Source organism: Dendrobates tinctorius, unplaced genomic scaffold (genome assembly GCF_039654945.1).
Source record: "Dendrobates tinctorius isolate UK_male_01 unplaced genomic scaffold, ASM3965494v1 ptg000167l, whole genome shotgun sequence".
In the NCBI taxonomy this organism is placed as follows: Eukaryota; Metazoa; Chordata; class Amphibia; order Anura; family Dendrobatidae; genus Dendrobates; species Dendrobates tinctorius.
Genome location: NW_027361834.1, coordinates 18806 through 43777, shown reverse-complemented (window position 1 = coordinate 43777; position 24972 = coordinate 18806). Strand labels below are relative to the sequence as shown.

Here is a 24972-nt window from a genome sequence, read left to right as displayed (position 1 = left end):
TGTCGTCCCTTACTTAGACGACCTCCTGGTCTTGGCTCCCTCCAACACCATTCTAAGACAACACCTACAAACAGTCCTGCAGACCCTGGTGTCCCTGGGCTGGATGGTAAACCTAGAAAAATCAGACCTGAATCCCTCAACCAGGAAGGTCTTTCTAGGGATCCTCCTAGATTCCCACAACCAAATATCCTTTCTTCCGTCCACCAAGCAGGTAGGCGTGAGATCAAAAGTTCGGACTCTAAAAAGTCAGAAAACAGTGACCATAAGGTTTGCCATGTCAACATTGGGGTCAATGACTTCTTGCATCCAAGCAGTCCCCTGGATCCAGGCCCACTCAAGGATACTCCAGAGATATATCCTATCCTGCTGGAACAAAGACCCAAAGACCCTCAATACGAGAATCTCCCTACCCCAGCACGTAAAGCTGTCTCTCAACTGGTGGCTCAACCAGGGAAATCTAGCAAAAGGGACACCCTGGATACAATACCCCATGACGGCGATCACAACAGACGCCAACAAACGTGGCTGGGGAGCAGTATCGTCTCAGGGAATCTTCCAGGGACTCTGGCCCAGAGACATGGATAAACAATCTTCCGCTCTCAGTTCTGTTGGTAGAAGAAGCCCTAAAGGCAGCAGAAACATCAGTCCAGGGAACCCATGTCCAGATTTACTCCGACAATATGACCACCGTGGCCCATCTACATCATCAGGGCAGCACCAAATACGGAAGTCTGCAAAACGTTTCAGCACGGATATTCAGCTGGGCAGAACACCATCTCCAGTCCCTTTCAGCTCTCTGCCTAAAAGGATCCGACAACACCGAGGCAGGACAGACTTAGATCCAGGGGGATGGAGCCTCAAGGTCAGAGTATTCAATACCTTAACCAAAAAATGGGGTCTCCCAGAGGTAGACTTATTTGCGAGCCGGGAGAATGCCAAAACAAAGCATTACTTCTCCATAGGTCCAAACGAGAAACACTCAAGGGTGGACGCCTTCGCTCTCCCATGGAACTTCGGACTGACATTGGTAGGAAACCAATCACAAATGCCATATATTCCAAAATATGGAAGACCTTTTCAGCATGGTACAGATCCACTCCCATAGATCTCTTCCACCCCAACGTGACAAAGATCCTAGACTTCCTACAGGACTGTTTATCCAAGGGTCTGAAACCAAGCACCTTGAGGGTACAAATATCAGCCCTAAGTTCTTTCTTCGATCAAAACCTAGCAGAGCATCTATGGATCAAGAGGTTTGTCAGCAGCTTCCAGAATCCATCCAAATAAATCCAACATGGTCCCAGCATGGGACCTGAATATAGTACTAAAGGGTCTAACAAACCCTCCTGTTGTGAGTTCATTCGCTGGTTCAGGAGGTGGTGCGGCTGGTTTGATCGGTGGAGATCTGCCACCTGAGGAGGATGATTGGATTTGAGACAGCCGACGCCCTATTCAGTTGCTGGTGATTCCTTCTGGCTTGTCAGCTCTTGGTTTTCAGCTCTGTTCCAGTCATCTAAAGCTAATGTTCACACTTGATTTTGTTGGTCTATTTAGTTTTTTTGTTTGCCAGCCTCGGCTGGGGGCTGAGCTGAATTTCCACTCTTATTTATCAGTATTTTGCCAATTGGCTTTTTGTCCCTTACTAGTTTGGTCTTTTTGCTCTGTCTCAGAATATTCCAGAGTGCTGATATAGTGGGAGAAGTCTAGTGACTTCAGGGTTAATTTTGCTATCAGAAGTGTTGGACATTATTTTTGTAGGGTTTTTTGCAGGTTGCAGACAGTGACTTGCCTTTCCTTTCCGGTCTAGTTAGTTTGGGCCCCATCATTTGCACAGCCTATTTTCCTGCCTGTGTTTGTGCCTTCATCTTATTTCACCGTCTATACATGTGTGGGGGCTATCTATTTCTTTGGGGTCTGCTCTGGGGCAGTTTTCCCTTTTCTTGCTTTAGGCTTATGTAGTCCTCTGGCTGTGACGAGGTGTCTAGGAACATTGTAGGCACGCTCCACGGCTACTGCTAGTTGTGTGGTAAGATCAGGAATCTGCATAGTTACCAACTTCTCTGGTTTTCTGTGGCTTAACTTGTTTTGTTTTGTTTTTTTCTCCTCGGTGACCCATTCATAACACCCTCAATTTGAACCTATCGACCAGGCCCAGATACTATCCTGGAAAACAGCACTACTCATAGCCCTTACAACAGCAAGAAGAGTGGGAGAAATTCAGGCTCTGTCCATCAGAGAACCCTATCTAAAAATTCTGGACGATAGACTAATTTTCCAGCTAGACCCTTCCTTTGTGCCAAAAGTGTCTTCGAATTTCCACAGATCCCAGGAAATAATACTGCCCTCCTTCTGTGATAGCCAGAGGGACGAGAGAAATGGGATTCCATTCACTGGACGTCCGGTGAGCAGTTCTGACCTATTTGGAAGAGACAAAGCTCTGGAGGAAAGATAAGAATCTTTGTTCAGTATGGTGGGCCAAACAAGGGAAAAAGCGTCCAAAACCTCCCTAGCTAACTGGATCAAAAAAGCCATCACTGCCGCTTATAAAAACAAGGATCTACCGCCTCCAGTATCCCTGAAAGCCCACTCCACTAGATCTGTCTCTCTCCTGGGCAGAAAAAGCTGATGCATCCATTGAGCAGATCTGCAGTCCATACCTTCACTAGGCATTATAGATTAGATCTTATGTCAGTACAAGATCTAGCCTTTGGCAGGAAAGTCCTGCAAGCCGTGGTTTCTCCCTAAACCATTATTCTTTGGTATACCTCCCATGTGCTGTCGTGGAGGGGATTAGAGAAAATAGAACTACACTTACCGGTAGTTGGGTTTCTAAGACCCTGCACGACAGCACGGGTAATTTCACCCCCTAACAAAATTTTGTTCATGTGACTTATGTGAATAAATAAAATTTCAAGCATTCACTCTGTGGTCCTTGGAAAACACTGGGGATTAGAGGAAGGGGAGGGCTATTTAACCTTTTGTTTCCTGTCCCTAATCAGGATTGGGAGGCAACCTCCTATGTGCTGTCGTGGAGGGTCTTAGAAACCCAACTACTGGTAAGTGTAGTTCTATTTTTTTCACACTTCATAAGAGCATTAAAATTGGTGAACCTCCTTTCCATAAGCTGCCTTAGGAGGGTTTTCCCCGTCTGGGGCTTGAATGTTAAACCTCTTTCAATGGGTGGTGCCTCCTTTCCTAAATCTGTATCCCTTTCTCAGATCTTCCCCTGGGCTTAACTTGGGGTTAGTCACTCCCAAAATGTTCATTTAAAGCGGTATTCCCACCTAATGAGCCTGACCAGACACTGCCAGTGCTGTACTGTTAAGGGTCTCATAGAAATGAATGGATTTGCATGGCACAGAATTAACTAGGACATCAATCCACACTAATGTCATTCAATATGTGTAGTGATTGAGGTTCAGGACCCCTATTCAAATGATCAGTGGGGCTCCCTCATCCTGTGAATAGGTGTCCCTACATTGTATTAAGATATTCTCTTAATACAGGGCATCATGGCGCCTCAGTGGTTTGCAGTTTTGCTGCACTGGGGTCCTGGGTTCAAATCCCACATAGGACAATATCTGCAAGGAGTCTGTTCTCTCCATGTTTGCATTCATTTCTGCCAGATTCTCCTTTTTCCTCCCACACTCCTAAGACATACGGCTAGGGAACTTGGATTGTAAAAAGAACTGGGAGAAATGTCCCAATGTTACCAGCCATTTATGGCTGTGAGGTACTGTAGAGGCATTTAATATTCCTGTCATTCTTCTGTCTTTGTAGCCAGAGGCCATTTTTTGTAGTTCATTGCATTGAAAAGGAAGCTTTAACTGCACAGCAGGAGGAGATCTTTGTTTAGTGGCAGCAAACAATTAAAAGAATGACTGACATGGTACTATGAGCGAATCAGTGTTATTTAAGTTCAATTTTAATGTCCACGTTTGCCTGCAATGTTTATGGCCTGACATTAAGTGCGTGAATAAGGCTTTACCTGTGAATAGAAATGGAGGAAGGTGATCCATGGCAAATGTCTCTGAAGGCATTAACTTTATTCCTACTTCTCGGATTCTTCCAGTGCCGGAAAGGTTTGGGAAGAAAAAAATCTTGACCAAAGAAATAAACATGAGCAGAGAAAAGCCTCTGCAAAAAAGACTACATGGGGAAACAGTCCAAATCGGGAGTGGGTGAGCCCGCATTGGGCACATCACAGGCTCCCACCCTATATGAGGGTTACAGAAGCTAAACATCATGTATAGCTTACTCCTTAAGTCAGAATAAAGTCCAAAAAAGAGAAACCGATTCTGCACCACCGTGGTCTCTTAAACAAATCTAAAGACGCTTCACACACTATATGAATGCCACATACCCCAAGGAACAAGTGCTCAATCCTGAAGAAATATAACAAAATCCGATGGCACAATGAAAGAAAAAAGAATGGCACTCAGTTACCAAAAGTAGAAGTCTTTATTTCATGGATAAAAATGCATGGACTCGAACAACAGGACCTGTTGAAGCGCAGTAGCGCGAAACGGCCGTTGTCCGCACTCTGCATTGCTCCCGAGTCCATGCATTTTTATCCATGAAATAAAGACTTCTACTTTTGGTAACAGTGAGTGCCATGCTTTTTTTCTTTGTTACTCAAGTCAGTTGCTACAAAAAGTGATAATGGCAATCGGCGATTTAAACCGAACGGTTAAACGTGGTATGGGCACCATACGTCCAATTGACCTTCAGAGTCCAAAGGTTCCCTGGAAGTTGAAAGAAAAGGGGGTCTTGTACATGTTGGCATGGACAATTCAAAGTCAAGTAACGTTTCTTGAATCCCGATACCCAGGAGGATGACCACCACCCCAGCGTCCCGCTCCAGGAGGTAGGCCCGGACAAAATCAAGAATCAGATGAATGTGTGGAAAGACCACTAGGTGTTCATTCCTTGCCTCCAAGGCCAGCAGAGTTAAATGTTAAAGTAGGCCAATGGGTTATAGCAACATTAGGCTGGGTTCATACTGCGTTAAGGCAGTTCGTTAAACGGATTGCATTACACCGCATTATGCCACAGTGTAAAGCAATCTGTTAACGCTGCCATTAACCCCCATTATTGGGCGCATTGCCAGCGCATGCCATTATCGGCATGCGCTAGCGATGTGCCGTCATTCAGTGACTGACCATCAGACGTGGGCTGCAGCGTCCGAGGGTTTGTCACCGCTAGCGCAGATGGCTGGTAGAACGCAGTATGAACCTAGCCTTAGGAAAGAAAGTCCAAGCTTGATAGAAATGTCGGTAGATCTTCAGGTGAGCACAAAAAATGACTTTGACCCTCTGGAGAAAAAGGAAACCCTTGCTGGATGTTCTGTGGAAAAAGATTAAGCGCTGAGTGTTGTACCAGGCTATGGCGTGAGAGCAGGCATAATTCTGATTTGTTTTGGTATGTAAGATTGGCCTTCCTCATTGCAGCTTGAAGAATGGATTCTTTAATGGCATTAGAGGGAACTTGACAAATTATGTCCCTGGGGTGAGATGCATCTGGGTTTGGGGGCGCAGGGCTCTGTGCACTCTATCAATTTCTATTGGGGCCCCCGGGGGACGTCTGTTGTAGAAAATAGATAAGTACAAATGGGATATCTTTGGTATTGATTTCTGGTAATCCTCTTATGCGGAGCTTATTTCTCCTGTCTTCCAAATCAAGGTTTTGTTAAAGTGAGTATATTTGCAGGGACAGTGTCCTGTAAGACCTGTATAGCTGACACATTGTTCTCCTGAGTTTGGGTTATTACATCAACTCTGATACAGGAAAGATGTATATCTTTGTACCGTGTTAGCCAGTAGATAGAAAAATATTGTCTTATCTATTGCATTTTTTCTAGGCTGTATTGTGCATAAATATGTGACTTCAGATTTTGTATTAGTCTAGCCTGATGAAGAGACTTGAGTAGTCTCGAAAGCTTGCAATGTATTACCATCTTTTCAGTTAGCCATTAAAAGGTATCAACTACTGAGGACTCTCAAGCCTACATCAACTCTAGAATTGATATGATCTGACCTAAACTGTGCAAACTGCTGTTTACACTCCTCCAACTGAGGTCAGGGCTAAAATGTCACTTTAGTTGGGATTGTCTGTAGAAGAGCCCGTACATCTAAGGATGCAGGCCTGTCATTACCCATAGGTGTATTTGAATGGTAGTGACCTTTCTGTGTGAGATTAATTTTGTGTTGTGGAGTTAGAGATCAGGCTTGCAGAAGGTTGATGTCACTCAGTGGAAATATAAGGTGAAGCTGTGGGGATGGGAGCATGAGACTCCTGGTGTAGGGTGTTTTGGGCACAGCTATTGTTTCACCCAGCATAGAAGTGGGGGTCCCCTACAACTCTTTCCCTGATATTGACTGCCCAGAGTTATGATTAAGGGAATCAGTCCTCTGCTCACCCTGCATCCTATTTTGCTCTCTGCACAGCAAGCAGCTCTGACCCACCAGCATCTCTCCTGCATGCTGTGTGACACCCTGTAATGCTGCTGCGGCAGCCATCTTGCAATGGCACCGTGTCCTCAAGGCTCTGCTCAGCGGGGACTGCCAGGACCTCCCTGCTGCACGCAGGATCTCGCCGGGAACCCTCCTCTGTTACCTGGTAGTCTGAAGACTTGTCCTGGGCTCCATTGCAGAAATTGCATCCTGCATGCAAGCACATCCTGACTCCCTCTGTTCCAGTGCCTGGTCCAGTCTCTGTGCCCTGGTGAGGAAAGGCTCAATATCGCCTTGGGGATGCAGAATGGATGTAGGACCAGGTCTTTTTAGCCTTTGTAATTGCAGCTTGAGTACCTGTTTCCATAGAAAACCTGCTACCATTATCCCTACAAGTTTAAACTGCTTTTAATGCACAGCCAAACCGAAATGTTCAGGATCTGGCCTAATTCTTGTATTTGTTACAGGACCTAAGTGGGTGGCTCAGGAATCAGGTGATTTGACAGGGAGGGGTTTACTATTATCCCACACTCAAAACAAGTGACAGTACTCCTTATGACCTCCTAGATCAGGGGTCTCAAACACACAATCCCTGGGCCACATGTGGCTCTCTGGCACTGTAGACCCCTTGGCATCCCTGCCCAGTTCAGGGTTTATTTTAGTTTAATGTGTCTAAACACGCACATTCAATTGAAATGATGTACCTGCTGTGATGGGGAGCAGCAGAGCTGCGGGTCACAGGGTGCAGGAGCTGGCTGTCGTGATTAACCCCTGTGCCCGCTGCTAAAGAGAAATGAATATTTGTGACTTGCTATGGGAGCAGAGCATTGAATATTCATTTTTCTTTAATAGCGGGCACAGTAAGCGGAGCCGCCAGCTTCCTGCAGTGGCCAGGCGATCATGTGTGCTTGCTGCAAAGGTAAATGGTCACTGCTCTCCATGGGTGCTGAAAGACATGCATATTCCTTCCCTTAAGTAACGGGCACACATGATGACCAGCTTCCTGCGGCTGGGCGACTCTGCCACTATTAAAGATCAATGATTAGTCACTGCTCTCCACACCTGTAGTGTTGGTGTGGGGAGCAGTGAGTATTCTAGCAGATATCCTCTGCTTCTAAGCAGCGCATGATGTCGCTGCAGTGCATGGATGACTAGCATAAATCAGCTGCTGGCATCAGGACAAGATGCTGCGACTTAGTGCAGGGAAGGAAAGTTAAAAAAAAAAAGCAAAAATGTTCAAAAGGTGTCACTGGAAATGTCAGTCATTCAAAGAATGTGGCCCCCTCCAAATTATAACTTGTATATATAAAATTATGGCCCATATACCAAGCAGTGTTTGAGACCCCTGTCCTAGATCTTGCCTCAGGATAGCCTCCATAGGTCAACTGCTGGAGCTCTTGCGGTCTGCGGCCCAAGTGTCTGGCACCGTCAGTGGGGGAGCTGGGATGGTGGCCACATAATCATTGCCTGAAAGAGGAGGAAAGTGTGCACATCCATTATTTAAACAAATGGCAATTTTATTCAAAACAGCACAAATTACAGAAACAAACTGCATTAAAAACAAAGTATTTAAGAGCTGGAGTGATGAGAAATGATCCCATGAGTTCCCCTCCATCAAATAATTGCAAAGTATACAATATCAACCATGTAACAATGTGACATGATTGCAGTCATGCACCCAGAGCAAAAGGAATAGTGATAATGATCCAATCTATATATAAAACTGTATTAAGCCACACCCACTGGCCCATATGGGAAATTTGGTTCAGTTCCCCCATCCATCCTTCTGGTCCCTGTTAGCATAGCTCAGATGTCCCAGCCAGTACAAGAAATGCACAATGGGCTGTTCCCTGAGGGGTCACTGACCCAGCTGCAGCTTACTGGTCCATCCTCCTCATCCCTTTATTTTTTTTTGTTGGTTCCCTCCAGCGTGGTGTGGTTTCGTTACCACAATCTTAGCATTCCAGTCGAATGATGGTTCAGCTGGAAGAACTGGTGTCAGATGGGATCCTGGATATTGGGTTCTCGGCCAGTGATCACGGCTCATGAATATTTGTGTCCATTTCCCCCTCTTTGTCTTCAAGGGTAGTGGGTAGGCTCAACAGGCTTAGGATGGGCATTTGAGGGTTGATGAGACAGCATTGGTGATGGGATTAGGGACTTATTAATTCAGTTGGGGGGGGTAGGTCAACTTCTGCGTGGGTTAGTCCTCAAGTTAGCAGGTAAAGTTTGTCTTGGTGTGATAGGGGGCTCCGTTTGTGTCCGACCCTGTCTATTTTGAAAATAGGTTGCACAGGGATGTTTGCTTTGAGGTCCCCTGGGATCCCATAAAAAAAAAAACACTACTATTTGGGAGGGCAAGTGCATCAACATTTTTCTTACTGTTGGAAAAATTCAACCTAGATGTAAGAGGATGGCAACAAAGAGGAAGCAGAGATGGCACTTGATTCCTCAGAATTTTACTAACTTGCTTCAGGCTTTTGCGACTCTATCCATTGTTATGGGAGAGAATTGGTCAACCTTGTTTTGCTATATGGACACTATTGGTGAGGTCTATAGGATTTGTGGGACAAGCTCTGCTGCAAGATCACTAAGGCCGGGGTCACACTGGCGATTAAAAGGGATGAATGCGATAAAAAAAAAATCGCATTGCATTTGTCCCAATGTTATTCTATGGGGCAGCTCACATCATGCAATTTTTGATCGGATCCGATCCTTGGACCGAGACAATCGCAGCATGCTGCGATTGTCACCAATTTTCAGATCGGATTCGACAATGCAAGTCTATGGGGGCGTGAAAAAATTGGATTGCAAACGGACCCGATGTGTGAGTTGCGATAAAATTGCACCAAAAGCCGGCAATTTTTTTTTCCAAAATTACAGTAACATCAGTGTCTGGTTAAATAAAGAAACGAATTAATAAAAATATATTAATGTTCTAATTCTTACAGTTCTTAATTTCAGAATAGCCGCTGAAACATTAGCCGGCTTTTGTATAATTCTCCTGCCCGACATGAAATGACACATGGTTTACATATAGTTAACTATTTCATTTCATGTTTTTTTTTTTTTTTTTTGTTTTTTTTTTTAGGTCTATCACTATTATGTGAGGGCTTGTGGGTAAGATTTTGGAGTTGTAGGGGTTCATTTAAGGGGTTAATTCGTATTAAATTGCGGGGACTCCCGCTGACGTCACTGAGGCTGCAGGGAGTCCCCGCAATTTAATACAACAAATTAACCCCTTAAATGAACCCCTACAACTCCAAAATCTTACCCACAAGCCCTCATATAATTAATAGTGATAGACTAGGGATGGGCAAATCCTGAAATACTCGGAATCGCTAGACTCTAACGAGTCCGACTCGGAAACTCGCTATTCGTTGCGAGTCTAGCGAGTCCAATGTTAATGAATGGATGCGAGTATTGCAGCGATTCCTGTGCTGCCATTTTTTTTTTTTTTTTTTTTGTTCCGCTTACTTCCCGCATGTGGAAAGTAAGCAGAACAATTGCGGATGGTACCCACGGTCCGGAGGAGACTGTCCTCCGGGCTTTGGGTACCATATCCCTGTAAAAAATAGAATTTAAAAATAAAAAATATTGTTATTCTCACCCTCCGACGTCCTGCGCAGCCTTCCCGCCTCTCCACGCATCCGTTCCCAGTAGTCCTTTGCGAAAATGCCCACGATGGCGTCCGTTCTCGCGGTCATTCGCGCGACGTCATCGCAAATTACCACGAGATATCGCGATCCCGCGAGAACTGACGTCATCGCGGGCATTTTCGCAAAGGATTACTGGGAACGGATGCGTGGAGCGGCGGGAAGGCTGCGCAGGACGTCGGAGGGTAAGAATAACACTTTACATTTTATCTTTAACTACTGATGCCGCATAGGCGGCCTCAGTAGTAAAAAGTTGGTCACACTTGTCAAACACTGTTTGACGAGTGTGACCAACCTGTCAATCAGTTCCCCAAGCGATGCTACAGATCGCTTGGAAAACGCTAGCATTTTGCAAGCTAATTACGCTTGCAAAATGCTAGTTTTTCCACGGGAAAATCGCGGGAATTTAAAATGCGATTTTCCCGCGGAATGGAATTCCGGAATTCTCGCTGTAATTTCCGCGAGAGTTCCGGTATGTGTGCACTTAGCCTTATTTGCATTGGACTCGTTACTGTGCGAGTAATCGCTTGGAAGCGCGCAGAGTACCGACTCCTGCGAGTCCCCTACTACTCGCAGAGTAACGAGTCCTAACGAGTAGATTCGCCCATCCCTATGATAGACCTAAATAAAAAAACCTGAAATGAAATAGTTAACTATATGTAAACCATGTGTCATTTCATGTCGGGCAGGAGAATTATACAAAAGCCGGCTAATGTTTCAGCAGCTATTCTGAAATTAAGAACTGTATGAATTAGAAAAAAGATATATATTTTATACATGTCATAGAGATATATATTTAATGTGTCTAGATCTATTAATTTGTTTGTGTGCGGAAACCTGTCATTGGGCTCATTATATGTCCATTTAGCTATCCTAAGAGAAAATCTCGCAAGAAGGATGTCAAAATGATCCTTACATGCGATTAAAATCGCATCAAAAATGGATCAATGGTTAAGATACTTTTGTGCGATTTCGGACCGTTTTTTTAATCGTTGTGTGTGACTCCAGCCTAACCGTTCTGGCAGCAAAAAGCTATTTGTTCTGCCATACAATGGGATCAAAAGGACATCTCTTTGGTTATGGGTGATGGCTCCTACCAGATATGGACATTTCTTTTAAGGTGGGAATAGTTTTGTTGGCCATTCAGCAAGTCAGTCCAGGACTTGAATAACGAAGTCAATTAGGACAACTGGGACCTCAAAAGCTGGCTTATGCTGGCAATTCAATGAAAGCCAGTGTAAATTTGGAGCCAACTGCAAATGCAAGCATCTTTGCTTGGAATGTAGTGGTTCCTCCCATGGTGCCACCAAATATTTCCAGAAGGCAAAATCAGCTACCAATAATACCCATGGGAATGATGCCTGTGAAACAAACAGCAATCTGGAGCCTTGCTCCTTGGTCTAAATTTTGTTTGGCAAGGCAATGCATTGGTTTAGGTGTGGGAAGGGAGCATTGATGGCAAAGGCAGATGTTGAATTTGCTTTTAGTTGGTTACCCATTCATCTTAAGTGTCTGGTTATTGGGAAGGGGAATTTTTTTTTTTTTTTAACGTGGGGAACAGCCCATGGTCAAATATCTATTGTGCACTATTTGAGGCTTTAATTCGTTCTTGGAGTGGGTTGTCTACAAGGCATCAAATTTAGACTACCTCATCCACTACTTATATTCGTTTTACTCTGTCGCCTTATTGGGGGACACAGAACCGTGGGTGTTATGCTGCTGTCCACTAGGAGGCGACACTATGCATAATCTGAAAAAGATTAACTTTGGCTCCTCCTCTGCAGTATACACCCCTGGACGGCGTCAGCCTTCTCCAGTTTTTGCTTAGTGTCGCAAGGAGGCACACCTTTTTTTTTTCTTTTCCTTTCGTCGGAACAGATGAAGAAAAGTGGGTCTCCAGCGATACTCCCGGCATGGCTCCTTCCTTGGCCCCCTTTTTAGGGGTGCCCAGTTGAGGTGGAGATGGCGGTTCCCCATGTCGCTCCTTCCCCAGTCCCTCGAGTACTGGTCCGAAGTTGAGACCCCCCCCCCCCCCCCCCTCCTTCCCCAACCCCCTTCAGGGTCTGGGTTGAGGTTGAGGCAAGGATGAAGACCCCCTGACTGTGACAGACGCACCCTCCCTAATCCCCCGCAGGGGGCATTAGGTTGAGAAGCCGCAGGTAGGGTCGGAGTACAGACAGCATTCTGCACCAGGGACCCCAGACCAGCAGTGGGATCCTGCTGGGGCCGGGGGAGGGTGCAGGCAGACGTGGCACAGCAGAGACGGGGCTTTCTGTGCCCCTGCCTCTGCAGCAGCAGTGGCTCCATGGCGCTCCAGGGACCCCCACACAGGAACCGCTAGCCCTGCTGCCCCACCGCTAGCCAGTCGCCCATTCCGGGGGGGTCAGTGCAAATCCGACCCCCTCCCAGACTACCGCGCCGCTCTGGAGCCCTCCTGGGCATCAGGCCTCTAATTTAGACCGCGGCTTCGGCCTAGCCGAAGCCGCCGCCTTTTCCCCGGCCCGCCCCCCCCCCCCGGATGACGAAAATGACACTGCAGTGTCATAGAAGGGGCGGATCGAGGCAGGAAGGGTGCGCTTTTACATGGCCCAGCGCGCCCTTTTCCAGCTCTCTGCCCCCTTCCCTCTCCACCTCAGAATCCGGTGGCCATCTTGCTGCACCTGGAGGAAGGCAGCACAGGGTCTCCGGGGGGCACAGGACGTGGGGCTTATCAGCGCTGGACCTAAGGGGAGCATCGGTGGGGTAAGATCACAGCTGGGTCCTTGGTACTCAGCTGTGAATTCCTATACCATATAGTGCTCTCCTACTCCTTTTTCCTCTGCGTAGATACCCCTGTAGGGCCTCTATTAATCAGCCTAGGTACTATGTTGGGCTCAAAGAAAAGAACCAGGCAAGACTGCTTTTATGTAGTCTGCACAGCCTGCAAGGTCACTCTCCCCAGCGGCAGCACGTATCCGCACTGCCGGGACTGTACCCAAAAAACCGGAGCAGAACCCCAAGAAGTCCCTACCAACGCTTCTGCGACCGCTACTGCGCCGGAATGGGCAACTCGGATGTTGCAGTCTATGACAGTCTATAGATAACCTGACCTCCACATTACTGCAGGGTCATGTCTCTGCTATGAACGTTACCCAGCAAAGGGACGTCCGGTCTCATGATCAGGGCGCTTCCGACAGTTCGAGGCGTAAGCGGACCCACAGGTCGCGTTCAGCTGCGTCCTCACATAGCAATAGGTCTTCCCCCTCCAGGGAAAGACACAGTGGCCTCAGGTCACCGAGGCCGTCCCATGATAGAGAAGGACAATGCGGATCTCCACAACGATCCCAGACCACGGGAAACCTCCGCTCTAGTTCGCCCGCTAGGGAGCTCCTTAGAGATGCGCAGGACTCAGAGGGCATATGTGACTCCAATTCAGATAACGAAACAGAGAACGCTTTGCTCCCTTGTCCCCCTAGCAATACTGCGATAGTTGAGGATATCGTCTCTTCCATCCTTCGGGTGCTGGACATTTCAGATCCAACCCTGGAAGCACCAGAACACAAGATTTCCTTTGAAAGTGTTCAGAAACCATCGAAGGTCTTCCCTAATCACCCGGAATTTCAAAAAATCCTTTCTAAGCATTTTTCGCAGCCTGAGAAAAAAATTTGCCAATTGCAAGTATTTGGAAGCAAAATATCCCTTTCCACAGAAAGACACCAAGGATTGGACAGATCCGCCTGAAGTGGACCCTCCAGTCTCTAGGCTGGCAGCACAAACGCTTCTCTCGCTGCCGGACAGTTCAACCCTCAAGGACACAGCAGACAGACAAGTCGAACGCATGGCTCGCTCAATCTTTGAAGCGGCAGGTGCCTCTTTGGCTCCCGCATTTGCTTCAGTTTGGGCAGCCAAGGCCATCATGGCTTGGGCTGCTCTATTGCAAAAGGGCCTTCAAGCATCAAATCCTCAGCTGGCGGACCAGGCGGTGCAAATTGCAGTGGTGGCAGATTACTTGGTCCTTGCAGCGTTGGACTCTGCAAGAGGAATAGCGGGAATAGCATCAAACGCCATTACAATCCGGCGTATTCTCTGGCTAAGAGAATGGAAAGCGGATGCGGCCTCAAAAAAGTCCCTAACAAATCTCCCGTACTTCAGTGGCTGTCTTTTCGGTGAAAAGCTGGATACAATGATATCCAATGCTACCGGGGGGCAAAAGTACTTCCCTCCCTCAACTAAGACCAAAACGCACGTTTAAAAGGCGTAATCAATCTCGTTTCCGATCCTTTCCGAATTCTTCGGGCTGGTCCGTCTCACGCCCAGCACAAAACCGTAATCGTTCCCCCCCCGCAGGGACAACACACGTGCGGCACAGAGGCCGGACAGGAACTGGCAATCAAAGGCAAGCCAGGCAAAACCTAAAGGAGGAAAACCTCACTTTTCCCTCGTCCTGACTCATGCCCTCTGGAAGACATCCCACTTGTAGGCGGACAACTGTTACTCTTTCAGCAGGTCTGGCTGCCTATTACAGAAGACAAGTGGGTCAAGGAAATAGTGTCTTCAGGATATAAAATCGAGTTTACTACCAGCCCACCGCACAGGTTTTTTCCCTCCTGTCCCTCCAAAATCCCCGCTCAAAGCTCAGGCCTTCCGTCAAGTGGTTTCCTCCCTCCTGCGAGCAGGAGTCATAGTGCCAGTCCCAGCAGAAGAGCGCTTCCGAGGGTTCTATTCCAACCTGTTCGTGGTGCCCAAGAAGGGAGGCAGCGTCCGACCCATACTAGACCTCAAGCAACTCAACAAGTACGTTCGAGTTCGTCACTTCCGCATGGAATCCCTCCGGTCAATCGTTGCGTCTATGGAAAAAGGAGAATATCTTGCCTCCATAGACATACAGGACGCATACCTGCATATACCGATTGCTCCCGCCCATCAGAGGTTTCTCAGATTCGCAATCAACCAATACCATTACCAGTTTGTGGCCCTCCCGTTCGGTCTGGCCACGGCCCCCAGAACATTTACAAAGGTCATGGCAGCTACCATGGAGGTTCTGCACTCCAGAGGCATAGTAGTCGTTCCATACCTGGACGACCTTCTCATCAAGGCCCCCACCCTCAAGGACTGCGAGGTCAACGTCTCGATCACGATCGACACTCTGACGCGCCTGGGATGGTTAGTCAATTTACGGAAGTCCTCGACTACCCCGAGTCAGTCTCTGACCTTCCTGGGGATGCTATTCGACACCTCCAAGGGTCTGGTGATCCTCCCCAGGGACAAGGCACTGGCTCTCCGTCTGGGAGTTCACACACTCCTCCAAGTCCCCCAGATCTCTCCGGTATGCCATGAGAATACTTGGCAGGATGGCAGCAGCAATGGAGGCAGTACCATTTGCCCAGTTTCACCTCAGACCCCTTCAACTGGCCATCCTCAAGTCCTGGGACAGGAATCCGTTCTCCCTCGACAGGGAGTTCCGGTTATCAGCAAACACCAGGAGGTCCCTGCACTGGTGGCTCAAGCCAACCTCTCTTGCAAGGGGAAAATCCTTTCTCTCCGGTCAATGGAAGGTTTTGACCACAGACGCAAGCCTTATGGGTTGGGGCGCTGTGCACCTACATCAGAGCGCAAGGCAGGTGGTCACCAAGGGAATCGACCATGCCCATCAACATCCTGGAAATTCGGGCCATCTTCCTGGCGTTGCAAGCCTTCCATCACTTGCTGGCACTCTCATATCAGAGTACAGTCGGACAATGCCACGGCAGTGGCATACGTGAACCATCAAGGCGGCGTCAGCAGCATCCAAGCGATGACCGAAGTAACGCATATCCTACAATGGGCGGAGGATGCAAGGTTGGTACTCTCCGCGGTCCACATTCCGGGTGTGGACAACTGGGAAGCCGACTATCTCAGCCGACAAGGAATGGACTCGGGGGGGGGGGGGGGGGGGGGGGAAATGGTCTCTCCAACCCGAAGTCTTCGGTCAGATCTGTCATCGTTGGGGGGACCCCGGACGTGGATCTGATGGCATCCCATCTCAATGCCAAGGTTCCCAATTTCATGGCCAGGACGTGCGATTCGCGATCGCTCGGAGCAGATGCCCTGGTTCAGGACTGGACCCAGTTCCAGCTTCTGTACATTTTTCCACCCCTCCCCCTGATCTCCAGAGTCCTGAGGAAGATCAAACAAGAGGGTGTTCCCACCATTCTGATCGCTCCAGACTGGCCTAGGCGTACATGGTACGCCGACGTCGTGCAGCTCACAGCAGACGCTCCCTGGCGTCTCCCCACACGTCCCGACCTCCTGTCACAAGGCCCGTTCTTCCACCAGAACTCAGGGGCTCTCAATTTGACGGCGTGGCCATTGAGACCTGGGTTTTGACCCAAGCAGGTTTTTTTCACCGGACGTTGTTAAAACCATGATCAGGGCTCGAAAGCCAACTTCAGCCAGGATTTACTATCGTACCTGGAAGGTTTTCTTCACATGGTGCGACTCTCGTGGGCAGATTCCACTTCCCTATTCTCTTCCAAAGGTCCTCGGGTTCCTTCAGTCAGGCCTGGATGCCAGGCTATCCCTGGGCTCGCTGAAGAGTCAGGTGTCAGCGCTTTCAGTGCTCTTTCAGAGGCGTATTGCTAACAAGCTGCAAGTGAAGACTTTTCTCCAAGGGGTTTCCCGATTGGTTCCCCCCTACAAACGTCCGTTGGAGACGTGGGACCTCAACCTGGTCTTGACAGCACTACAGTCACCTCCTTTTGAACCCCTTAGGGTGGTCTCACTCCGCTTTCTATCACAGAAAGTGGTTTTCCTGGTGGCAATCACCTCACTACGCAGGGTGTCTGAACTTTCAGCTCTTTCCTGCAGACAACCCTTCCTGGTTTTTCATCAGGACAAGGTGGTTCTCCGTACAGTACCATCCTTCCTTCCAAAGGTCGTGTCCAGCTTCCACCTCAATGAGGAAATATCACTACCGTCTCTTTGCCCGGCTCCCGTTCATAGGGTAGAGAAGGCTTTGCATACGCTTGACCTTGTCAGGGCATTGCGTATTTACGTGTCTAGGACTGCTCCCTTCCGGATATCTGATTCACTTTTCCTTCTTCCAGAAGGCGTTCGCAAGGGCCTACCGGCTTCCAAAGCCACCCTTGCTAGGTGGATCAAGTCCACCATTCAAGAGGCTTACTGCCTCAACAATTCTCCCCTTCTGGCCGGTATCACGGCACACTCTACGCAGGCGGTAGGGGCCTCTTGGGCCATTCGGCATCAAGCCTCAGCACATCAAGTGTGTAAGGCAGCCACCTGGACTAGCCTGCACACATTTACAAAACACTACAGAGTGCATACCCAGTCCTCAGCGGATGCGAGCCTGGGTAGACGGGTCCTGCAGGCGGCAGTACCCCAAGTCTAGGGGACTGTCAGCACAATATTCGTCCACTGCTTCCCACCCAGGGACTGCTTTAGGACGTCCCACGATTCTGTGTCCCCCAATAAGGCGACAGAGTAAAGGAGATTTTTGTGTACTCACCGTAAAATCTTAGCCTTTAATTGGGGGACACAGCTCCCACCCTGTAGCCCTTGCGGGTCGTTGTTACGGTTGGGTTCTCATATTATTGTTTGAGCCTGTTTATAGTAGCCTTTTTTTACAGGCATGGTTATGTTTCTGGTATATTCCTCCTAATGCTTTTGCACAAAACTGGAGAAGGCTGACGCCGTCCAGGGGTGTATACTGCAGAGGAGGAGCCAAAGTTAATCTTTTTCAGATTATGCATAGTGTCGCCTCTTAGTGGACAGCAGCATAACACCCACGGTTCTGTGTCCCCCAATTAAAGGCTAAGAGATTTTACGGTGAGTACACAAAAATCTATTTTTTTTTTTTTTTTTTTTAATGTATGGGCCCTAGTAATTCTTTCAAGACCATCCTTGGGGCCATTGAGTGGGTGGCACCTTGGTGCCCAGTAAAAGCAAACATCAAACTACAAGTATCTGTTTCTTGGGAATTTCAGCTTCCTGAGGAAAGTGGCATTGAAGGCCCAGGTGGCTAGGATGCTGCAAGGTATAAAATTGAGGGAAGTGCAATCGCTGCTTGGTAGGCTCAATTTTGCATGCCATATTTCTATGGGTAGAGTCTTGTCTTGGAGGTTGGCTAGTTCTTCTGTTGGGGTGAGCTCCCCATCATAGTCAGCTGAGTACAAGGTGGATTTGACAGTGTAAGAGGGTGTGGTTGTTTTCTTAAGAACAGTTGATCGTTGCTGATGAGGTGTTGGATAACGGAGCTCAGTCTGTATGCAGCTGGAGGCTGATTTTGGGGCCTACTTCAGAAAGCAGTGGTGTGCAGCCAGGTGGCCTGAATTCTTTAGGTTGGGCTGGCTAAAAGTATTCCTTTGCTTGACATTTATCTCATCCTGGTGGCAATGACTCCATGGAAACATGGGCTTCAGAACACGAGTGCACTTCAATTGTGAAAACATGGGAGTGGTGTATGTGATCAATAGTATCACCAAATCTTGACTTCCTGTGATTCATGTTCTCCATCAGTTGTTGGATTGTCTCTCCATAAATGCATATATTATGGCATCTTGCGTGCAGAATTCGATTGCTGATTCATTCTCTCATGGAGGAAAGGGGATGGAATGTCCTCCAGGACTAGGGAACATTATTTCAGAGCCTCTTCCCAGAGATCTAATCAGATTTGGTGTCACATGGGCAACTTATCAGTCACCATGGCATTTGAGGATTGGTTTGGCTCTTTCAGTCCGTACAAGTCAGGGAGCATTGGAGAGCTGTTAGTCAGCAAAGGTTACCTGGTTGATTGCGGGTTTATCCTTGAGCTTCAAGCTACATAGCCTGAGGATTTGACAGTTTTTTGATAAAACTAGCATTGAAGGGTTTTCATAGGGGCTGATGGTTCCTTCATGTTGTCTGGAGGGTTTTAATGCTTTTAAGCCTAGTCAGGAAGGACCTTTTGTCTCAAAGATGGTTCCTTTTTGTTGAAGCACTAATTTACCACTACTTGAGGTGTTTGAGTGCATTGGGTTTAGATCACACCAGTTTTGCGCCACTCTTTTCATATCTGGTTGCGACAGGAAGTAGTTTGTGGGCTTGGACTCCCAGGGACTAATGTGCTGAACAGTGAACCAAGTATTACTGGACTTACATCAGACCTCAGGATTTAGTTGAAGGGTTGCTTCCTTAATTTATGGGGGTGGTATCCATTTGTGATTGTCCTTAATGTTTGACACTGGTTCGCTTGTTTTATTACAGGGTTGGATCCTCTGAAATGGATATGGAGCTGTTTACAGGGGTGCTCTTCAGGTGGATGTAAGAAAAGAGGGTAGAAGGCTGGACTTCCCAGAAGCGCAGCGGGTGGCTTGGTTTTACAGTATTGGTTGGAACAGGGGTTTTTTCAAGAAGTGCCCCTCACATATAGCACTAAAATGTCCAGAGCTCTACGGTGCAACTACATTGGCATTTGCACTTTTAAAGAATTAAGAATGTAAAACATGACTCGTTATACCTCCTGGGTTGGTTACAGTATGGTCTTAAATCGTCCCTCAATACTTGGGTGTGCTCGTTCAGTTGAGAAAGTTAATAAGGCTCACATAAAGGTAAATAGAGCGGTGTGATTCCTTAGTGTATAGATCCCTGAATTAGAAAGGTTTTTGGTGTTTTTTTTTTTTTTTTTTTTTTTTTTGCGGCACTGAAAAATCAGGTCCATGGAAGCTTAGGTGTGTAAAGGAACCCTTTGGGATGTGGTGCTCCCGAGCCAATGGGGTAACTGGTTTATGGTCAGCTTTTGTAATCTGCAGTAGTGATGAAGGGAATGCGCTCAAGGAAATGGTGAAATTATGATTACATGTTGTAATTCAAATGTCTGACAAAGGCAATGGAAAAACACGTACAGCACAGATATGGAATCTGTGTACTGGAAGAAATTAACACTGCAAAGTATAGGAGAAGCTTTGTAACTTTATCCATGGAAAGTCACACCTTGGCATATAATCCATCAGTGTCAGTCCTAAAAAAGGAATTTAAAAAATATTTTCAAAACAGTCTTTATATTTTCAAGCTAATTTTTAAAAGAAAACGCTCCATGAAACATATCACTTCAATCACTACAAAGATACAGTTGAAGGTACTTTTGTGTATGGGGACCTTTACAACTGCAGCTTCAATGAACTGAAATTAGTTTACTGTAAGATCAGATCTACAGTCATGGCCAAAAGTATTGACACCCCTGCAATTCTGTCAGATAATATTCAGTTTCTTCCTGAAAATGATTGCAAACACAAATTCTTTGGTATTATTATCTTCATTTAATTTGTCTTAAATGAAAAAACACAAAAGAGAATGAAGCAAAAAGCAAAACATTGATCATTTCACACACAACTCCAAAAATGGGCCGGACAAAAGTATTGGCACCCTCAGCCTAATACTTGGTTGCACAACCTTGAGCCAAAATAACTGCGACCAACCGCTTCCGGTAACCATCAATGAGTTTCTTACAATGCTCTGCTGGAATTTTAGACCATTCTTCTTTGGCAAACTACTCCAGGTCCCTGATATTTGAAGGGTGCCTTCTCCAAACTGCCATTTTTAGATCTCTCCACAGGTGTTCTATGGGATTCAGGTCTGGACTCATTGCTGGCCACCTTAGAAGTCTCCAGTGCTTTCTCTCAAACCATTTTCTAGTGCTTTTTGAAGTGTGTTTTGGGTTATTGTCCTGCTGGAAGACCCATGACCTCTGAGGTAGACCCAGCTTTCTCACACTGGGCCATAAATTATGCTGCAAAATTTGTTGGTAGTCTTCTGACTTCATAATGCCATGCACAAGGTCAAGCAGTCCAGTGCCAGAGGCAGCAAAGCAACCCCAAAACATCAGGGAACCTCCACCATGTTTGACTGTAGGGACCATGTACTTTTCTTTGAATGCCTCTTTTTTTTCTCCCGTAAACTCTGTTGATGCTTTTGCCCTAAAAGCTCTACTTTTGTCTCATCTGACCAGAGAACATTCTTCCAAAATGTTTTAGGCTTTTTCAGGTAAGTTTTGGCAAACTCCAGCCTGGCTTTTTTATGTCTCGGGGTAAGAAGTGGAGTCTTCCTGGGTCTCCTACCATACAGTCCCTTTTCATTCAGATGCCGACGGATAGTACGGGTTGACACCGTTGTACCCTTGGACTGCAGGGCAGCTTGAACTTGTTTGGATGTTAGTGGAGGTTCTTTATCCAACATTCGCACAATCTTGCGTTGAAATCTCTTGTCAATTTTTCTTTTCCGGCCACATCTAGGGAGGTTAGCCACAGTGCCATGGGCTTTAAACTTCTTGATGACACTGCGCACGGTAGACACAGGAACATTCAGGTCTTTGGAGATGGACTTGTAGCCTTGAGATTGCTCATGCTTCCTCACAATTTGGTTTCTCAAGTCCTCAGACAGTTCTTTGGTCTTCTTTCTTTTCTCCATGCTCAATGTGGTACACACAAGGACACAAGACAGAGGTTGAGTCAACTTTAATCCATGTCAACTGGCTGCAAGTGTGATTTAGTTATTGCCAACACCTGTTAGGTGCCACAGGTAAGTTACAGGTGTTGTTAATTACACAAATTAGAGAAGCATCACATGATTTTTCAAACAGTGCCAATACTTTTGTCCACCCTCTTTTTTTATGTTTGGTGTGGAATTATATCCAATTTGGCTTTAGGACAATTCTTTGTGTTTTTTCATTTAAGACAAATTAAATGAAGATAATACCAAAGAATTTGTGTTTGCAATCATTTTCAGGAAGAAACTGAGTATTGTCTGACAGAATTGCAGGGGTGTCAATACTTTTGGCCATGACTGTAAATCTGTATTATAGGGGCTTACACCTGAACTTCCCACTCTTCTACTGAATCAGACAGTGAAACTCCCAAATCCTGATCTTGTGAAACGAGTCTATGGGGACAATGTATCTTAAATGCTGATGCACCCCCCAGATTTTTCTTTTTTAAGCAAGCCTCTTCGGTAAACACCAGGTTTATTTGTGATGGCTCTTCAGACTGCATCTCTTACTCTATACTCTGTAGTATAGAGCGTGTGGCTTCTGCTCGTGAACCACCCTAAGAATGAATGTTACTTTGACTGTTTCTGTGTTTCTACACCTTGAAGAGGTGAAAAGACATTAGATGGTGCAGGTGCATTGTCTTATACTGCACTCTAAGGCTTTGGTCACACGTGCTTTTTTTTTTTTTTTTTTTTTTTTTTTTTTTTTTTTTTTTTTGTGGCTTTTAACCACCACCCATTACTTTCAATGGGTGAAAAAGATGATTATTCAGAAAAACCTAAGGTTTGGCACAAAATACTGAGTACAAAAAGCAAACTGCCTGAGATTTCTGAAATCTGACATAGCTGGTACTGCAAAGCACCGCTAAAATTGGCATAAAAATGCATCAAAAAGCATAGGTGTGAATGTACCCTTACATGCAGAATCTGCATCAGACACACTGCACATACCATAATGCTGTCTCTACATTGCTGGTATTGTGAACATGTGGGCACCATCCTCAGTGTTGTAGGCAGTCGTTGGCCTATATTCTCATGGCTTATTTGTTTGTTTTTCCAGTCCTACGCTGGGAAGTATGTTCCTGCTATTGGCTATTATATCCACACTCTCAACCCAACCGCTAAGGTTAAAATCAACTTCAAGGGGATAGCCATTGGAGACGGGCTCTGTGATCCTGAAGTGGTAGGACATTTTAATTCCATTTTCTTTTGATCTACAAAAGGGGTGGAATTTCTTTCTTTGCACTGTTTTCATAAAGTATGCACGTCCGCTTAAGACTGATCTGAAACCTTTGTTAACCATGCATTACTAAGTTGCTGTATTACGTTTCGGTCAAAAAGGATTAATGTTTATTGCTTTAGCTGATAAGGATTAAACACGAACCACAGGGTGAGGGCGATCTATTATTCTAATGACTATTGTGTGTTTACCAGATGTTGGCTGGCTACGCTGAATTCATGTTCCAAACTGGCATCGTGGACGAAAACCAGAAGGCCTATGTCCGGCAGCAGTGCGACCTGGCGATACTGTATATCCAGCAGCAGAAGTGGATTGATTCTTTTGATGTATGTATTGTCTATATACAAAAAAAGCATCTTTAAAAAAAATTAAAAAAAATTGCTTTTTGATTGGAGGTTCAGCCTTGCCTGCAATTTCAAGGTAAATGTAGAAATAGATTGGATGGAGCCTGATTTGTGTTGTGTTCTAGATTTGAGGTTGGATTTCTTCATTATGCATTTAAATTGCTCTACTTCTAATGTCTCACATTAACTCGGGACAATTTAGTTGAAAGTAAATTGATTTCAGTGGTTACAGATAAAACAACCTGAGGATGTAAATACCTTACAGATGTTGCTTTGGATTTGACCCAAGCAGTGGAAAAGCGGTAGCTCAGTATAATGTATTGGGGCCTTAATTCTACACGTGATTGTATTGATCATTCAATATTGGTGGGATTAGACAACAATTTAAGTTAGGTCATCAGTATCAGACCTGTGTGGGGGGATGACACCCAGCACCCCCACTGATGAGCTGTTCGTGGTGGCAACAGCCATATATAATCTGTCTCAGACTTTTAGGCTGTGCCCACGGTGCTTTTTTGATGCAGAATATTCCTGAGCATAAACTCACGCCCTGTTCCTGGGAAAACGCATGCGTTTCATGACGCGCTTTTGTAAGAGTTTTAGCATGCGTTTTCCTAAGCGTTTTTGCATTACAATTGTATGTATGCGGAAACACATGCGTTTCCGCAAAATTAATGAACATGCTGCATTTTTTCAGCTAAGCATTTCCACAGCGGAAAAGAACGCACCGTTAGCACAACATGTGCGGATTCAATTATGATTACATGGGATTCTTTTCTTAAGCGTTTCCACGGCAGAAACGTGCATCTAAAAGCGCTGCAGAAACACTTAAAAAAGCAACGTGGGCAAACACCGCCTTAAGCTGCAATGCTCCTCTGGGGAATATGCAAATTGTCTCTTCAGAGGAAGAGGACTGTATGTATGAACAGTACCAAATGTCACTTGCTCATAGGAATGCAGTAATTCTGCTACATACAGGTGATCTGAGTATCACCTCAATGTAGCAGAGGCGATCGAGTTTTGGCAGCTTCTAGCCATGCTGTGTATGGGATGAGCTGAACGCTAGAGCCGACTGCTTCATACATCAACTGCAACATCTGCTTCACATGATTCACGTAGAGGTAGATGAAGGAGCTTTCCACATGTCTGGCTCGTTTTTATTCTCTACTGTTCGAGAAATGCTATATTACTTCTCACCCCCAATTTTTTTTTTTTTTTTTTTAAATTTGTATGGACTTTACCAAAGGTACATTGCTCACAGAGCATGCTAAAGATGCCCCCAAAGAATCTTGTTGGCTATACCCCTCTTGCTAAAGGGCCCAAAATAAAACATTTCTAACTCCTTTAAAAAATAAAAACACTATGGAGCAGCAGGATTAAAATGAGAGCAAATCCTGCCCATTTTAAAACTGACAGGTTCTCTTTAAACCCCCATGTGCCAAGTAGTTGCCCCTCTGCAATTAAAGGAAAGGCTGAGATACTTGTCAGTCACTGGACTCTGGTTTTTTTTTCTAATTTATTTTTTTTTTTTTCTTGTAGGTATTTGACACATTATTGAATGGTGACCGGACTTCATATCCATCCTTCTATCAAAATGTTACAGGCTGCAGTAATTACTTCAACTTTCTGCAATGTCAGGTAAGTGTCACTGATCTAGAGGGGTTTGTAATGAGCTTAAAGGGACGGTCAGCGCAGACGGACTTACAACGGAGTCCTGCTGCTTGGTGCTTCATGGTGGGACCAGTCACTTATATACACCTTCCCACCTGCATATTTTTCATCCA

General features: G+C 46.1%; 1 protein-coding gene across 4 annotated transcripts in view; it reads left to right on the top strand.

The window, feature by feature from the left end:
• Window positions 1-24972, top strand: part of LOC141053675 (probable serine carboxypeptidase CPVL) — an 83519-nt gene that overhangs the window by 52932 nt on the left and 5615 nt on the right. For all 4 annotated transcript variants that reach the window (XM_073550702.1, XM_073550699.1, XM_073550700.1 and 1 more), the window contains exons 8-10: window positions 22665-22787; window positions 23039-23170; window positions 24728-24826. In XM_073550702.1, coding sequence (XP_073406803.1) covers window positions 22665-22787; window positions 23039-23170; window positions 24728-24826 — 354 coding nt within the window. The remainder of the gene's footprint in view (window positions 1-22664; window positions 22788-23038; window positions 23171-24727; window positions 24827-24972) is intronic.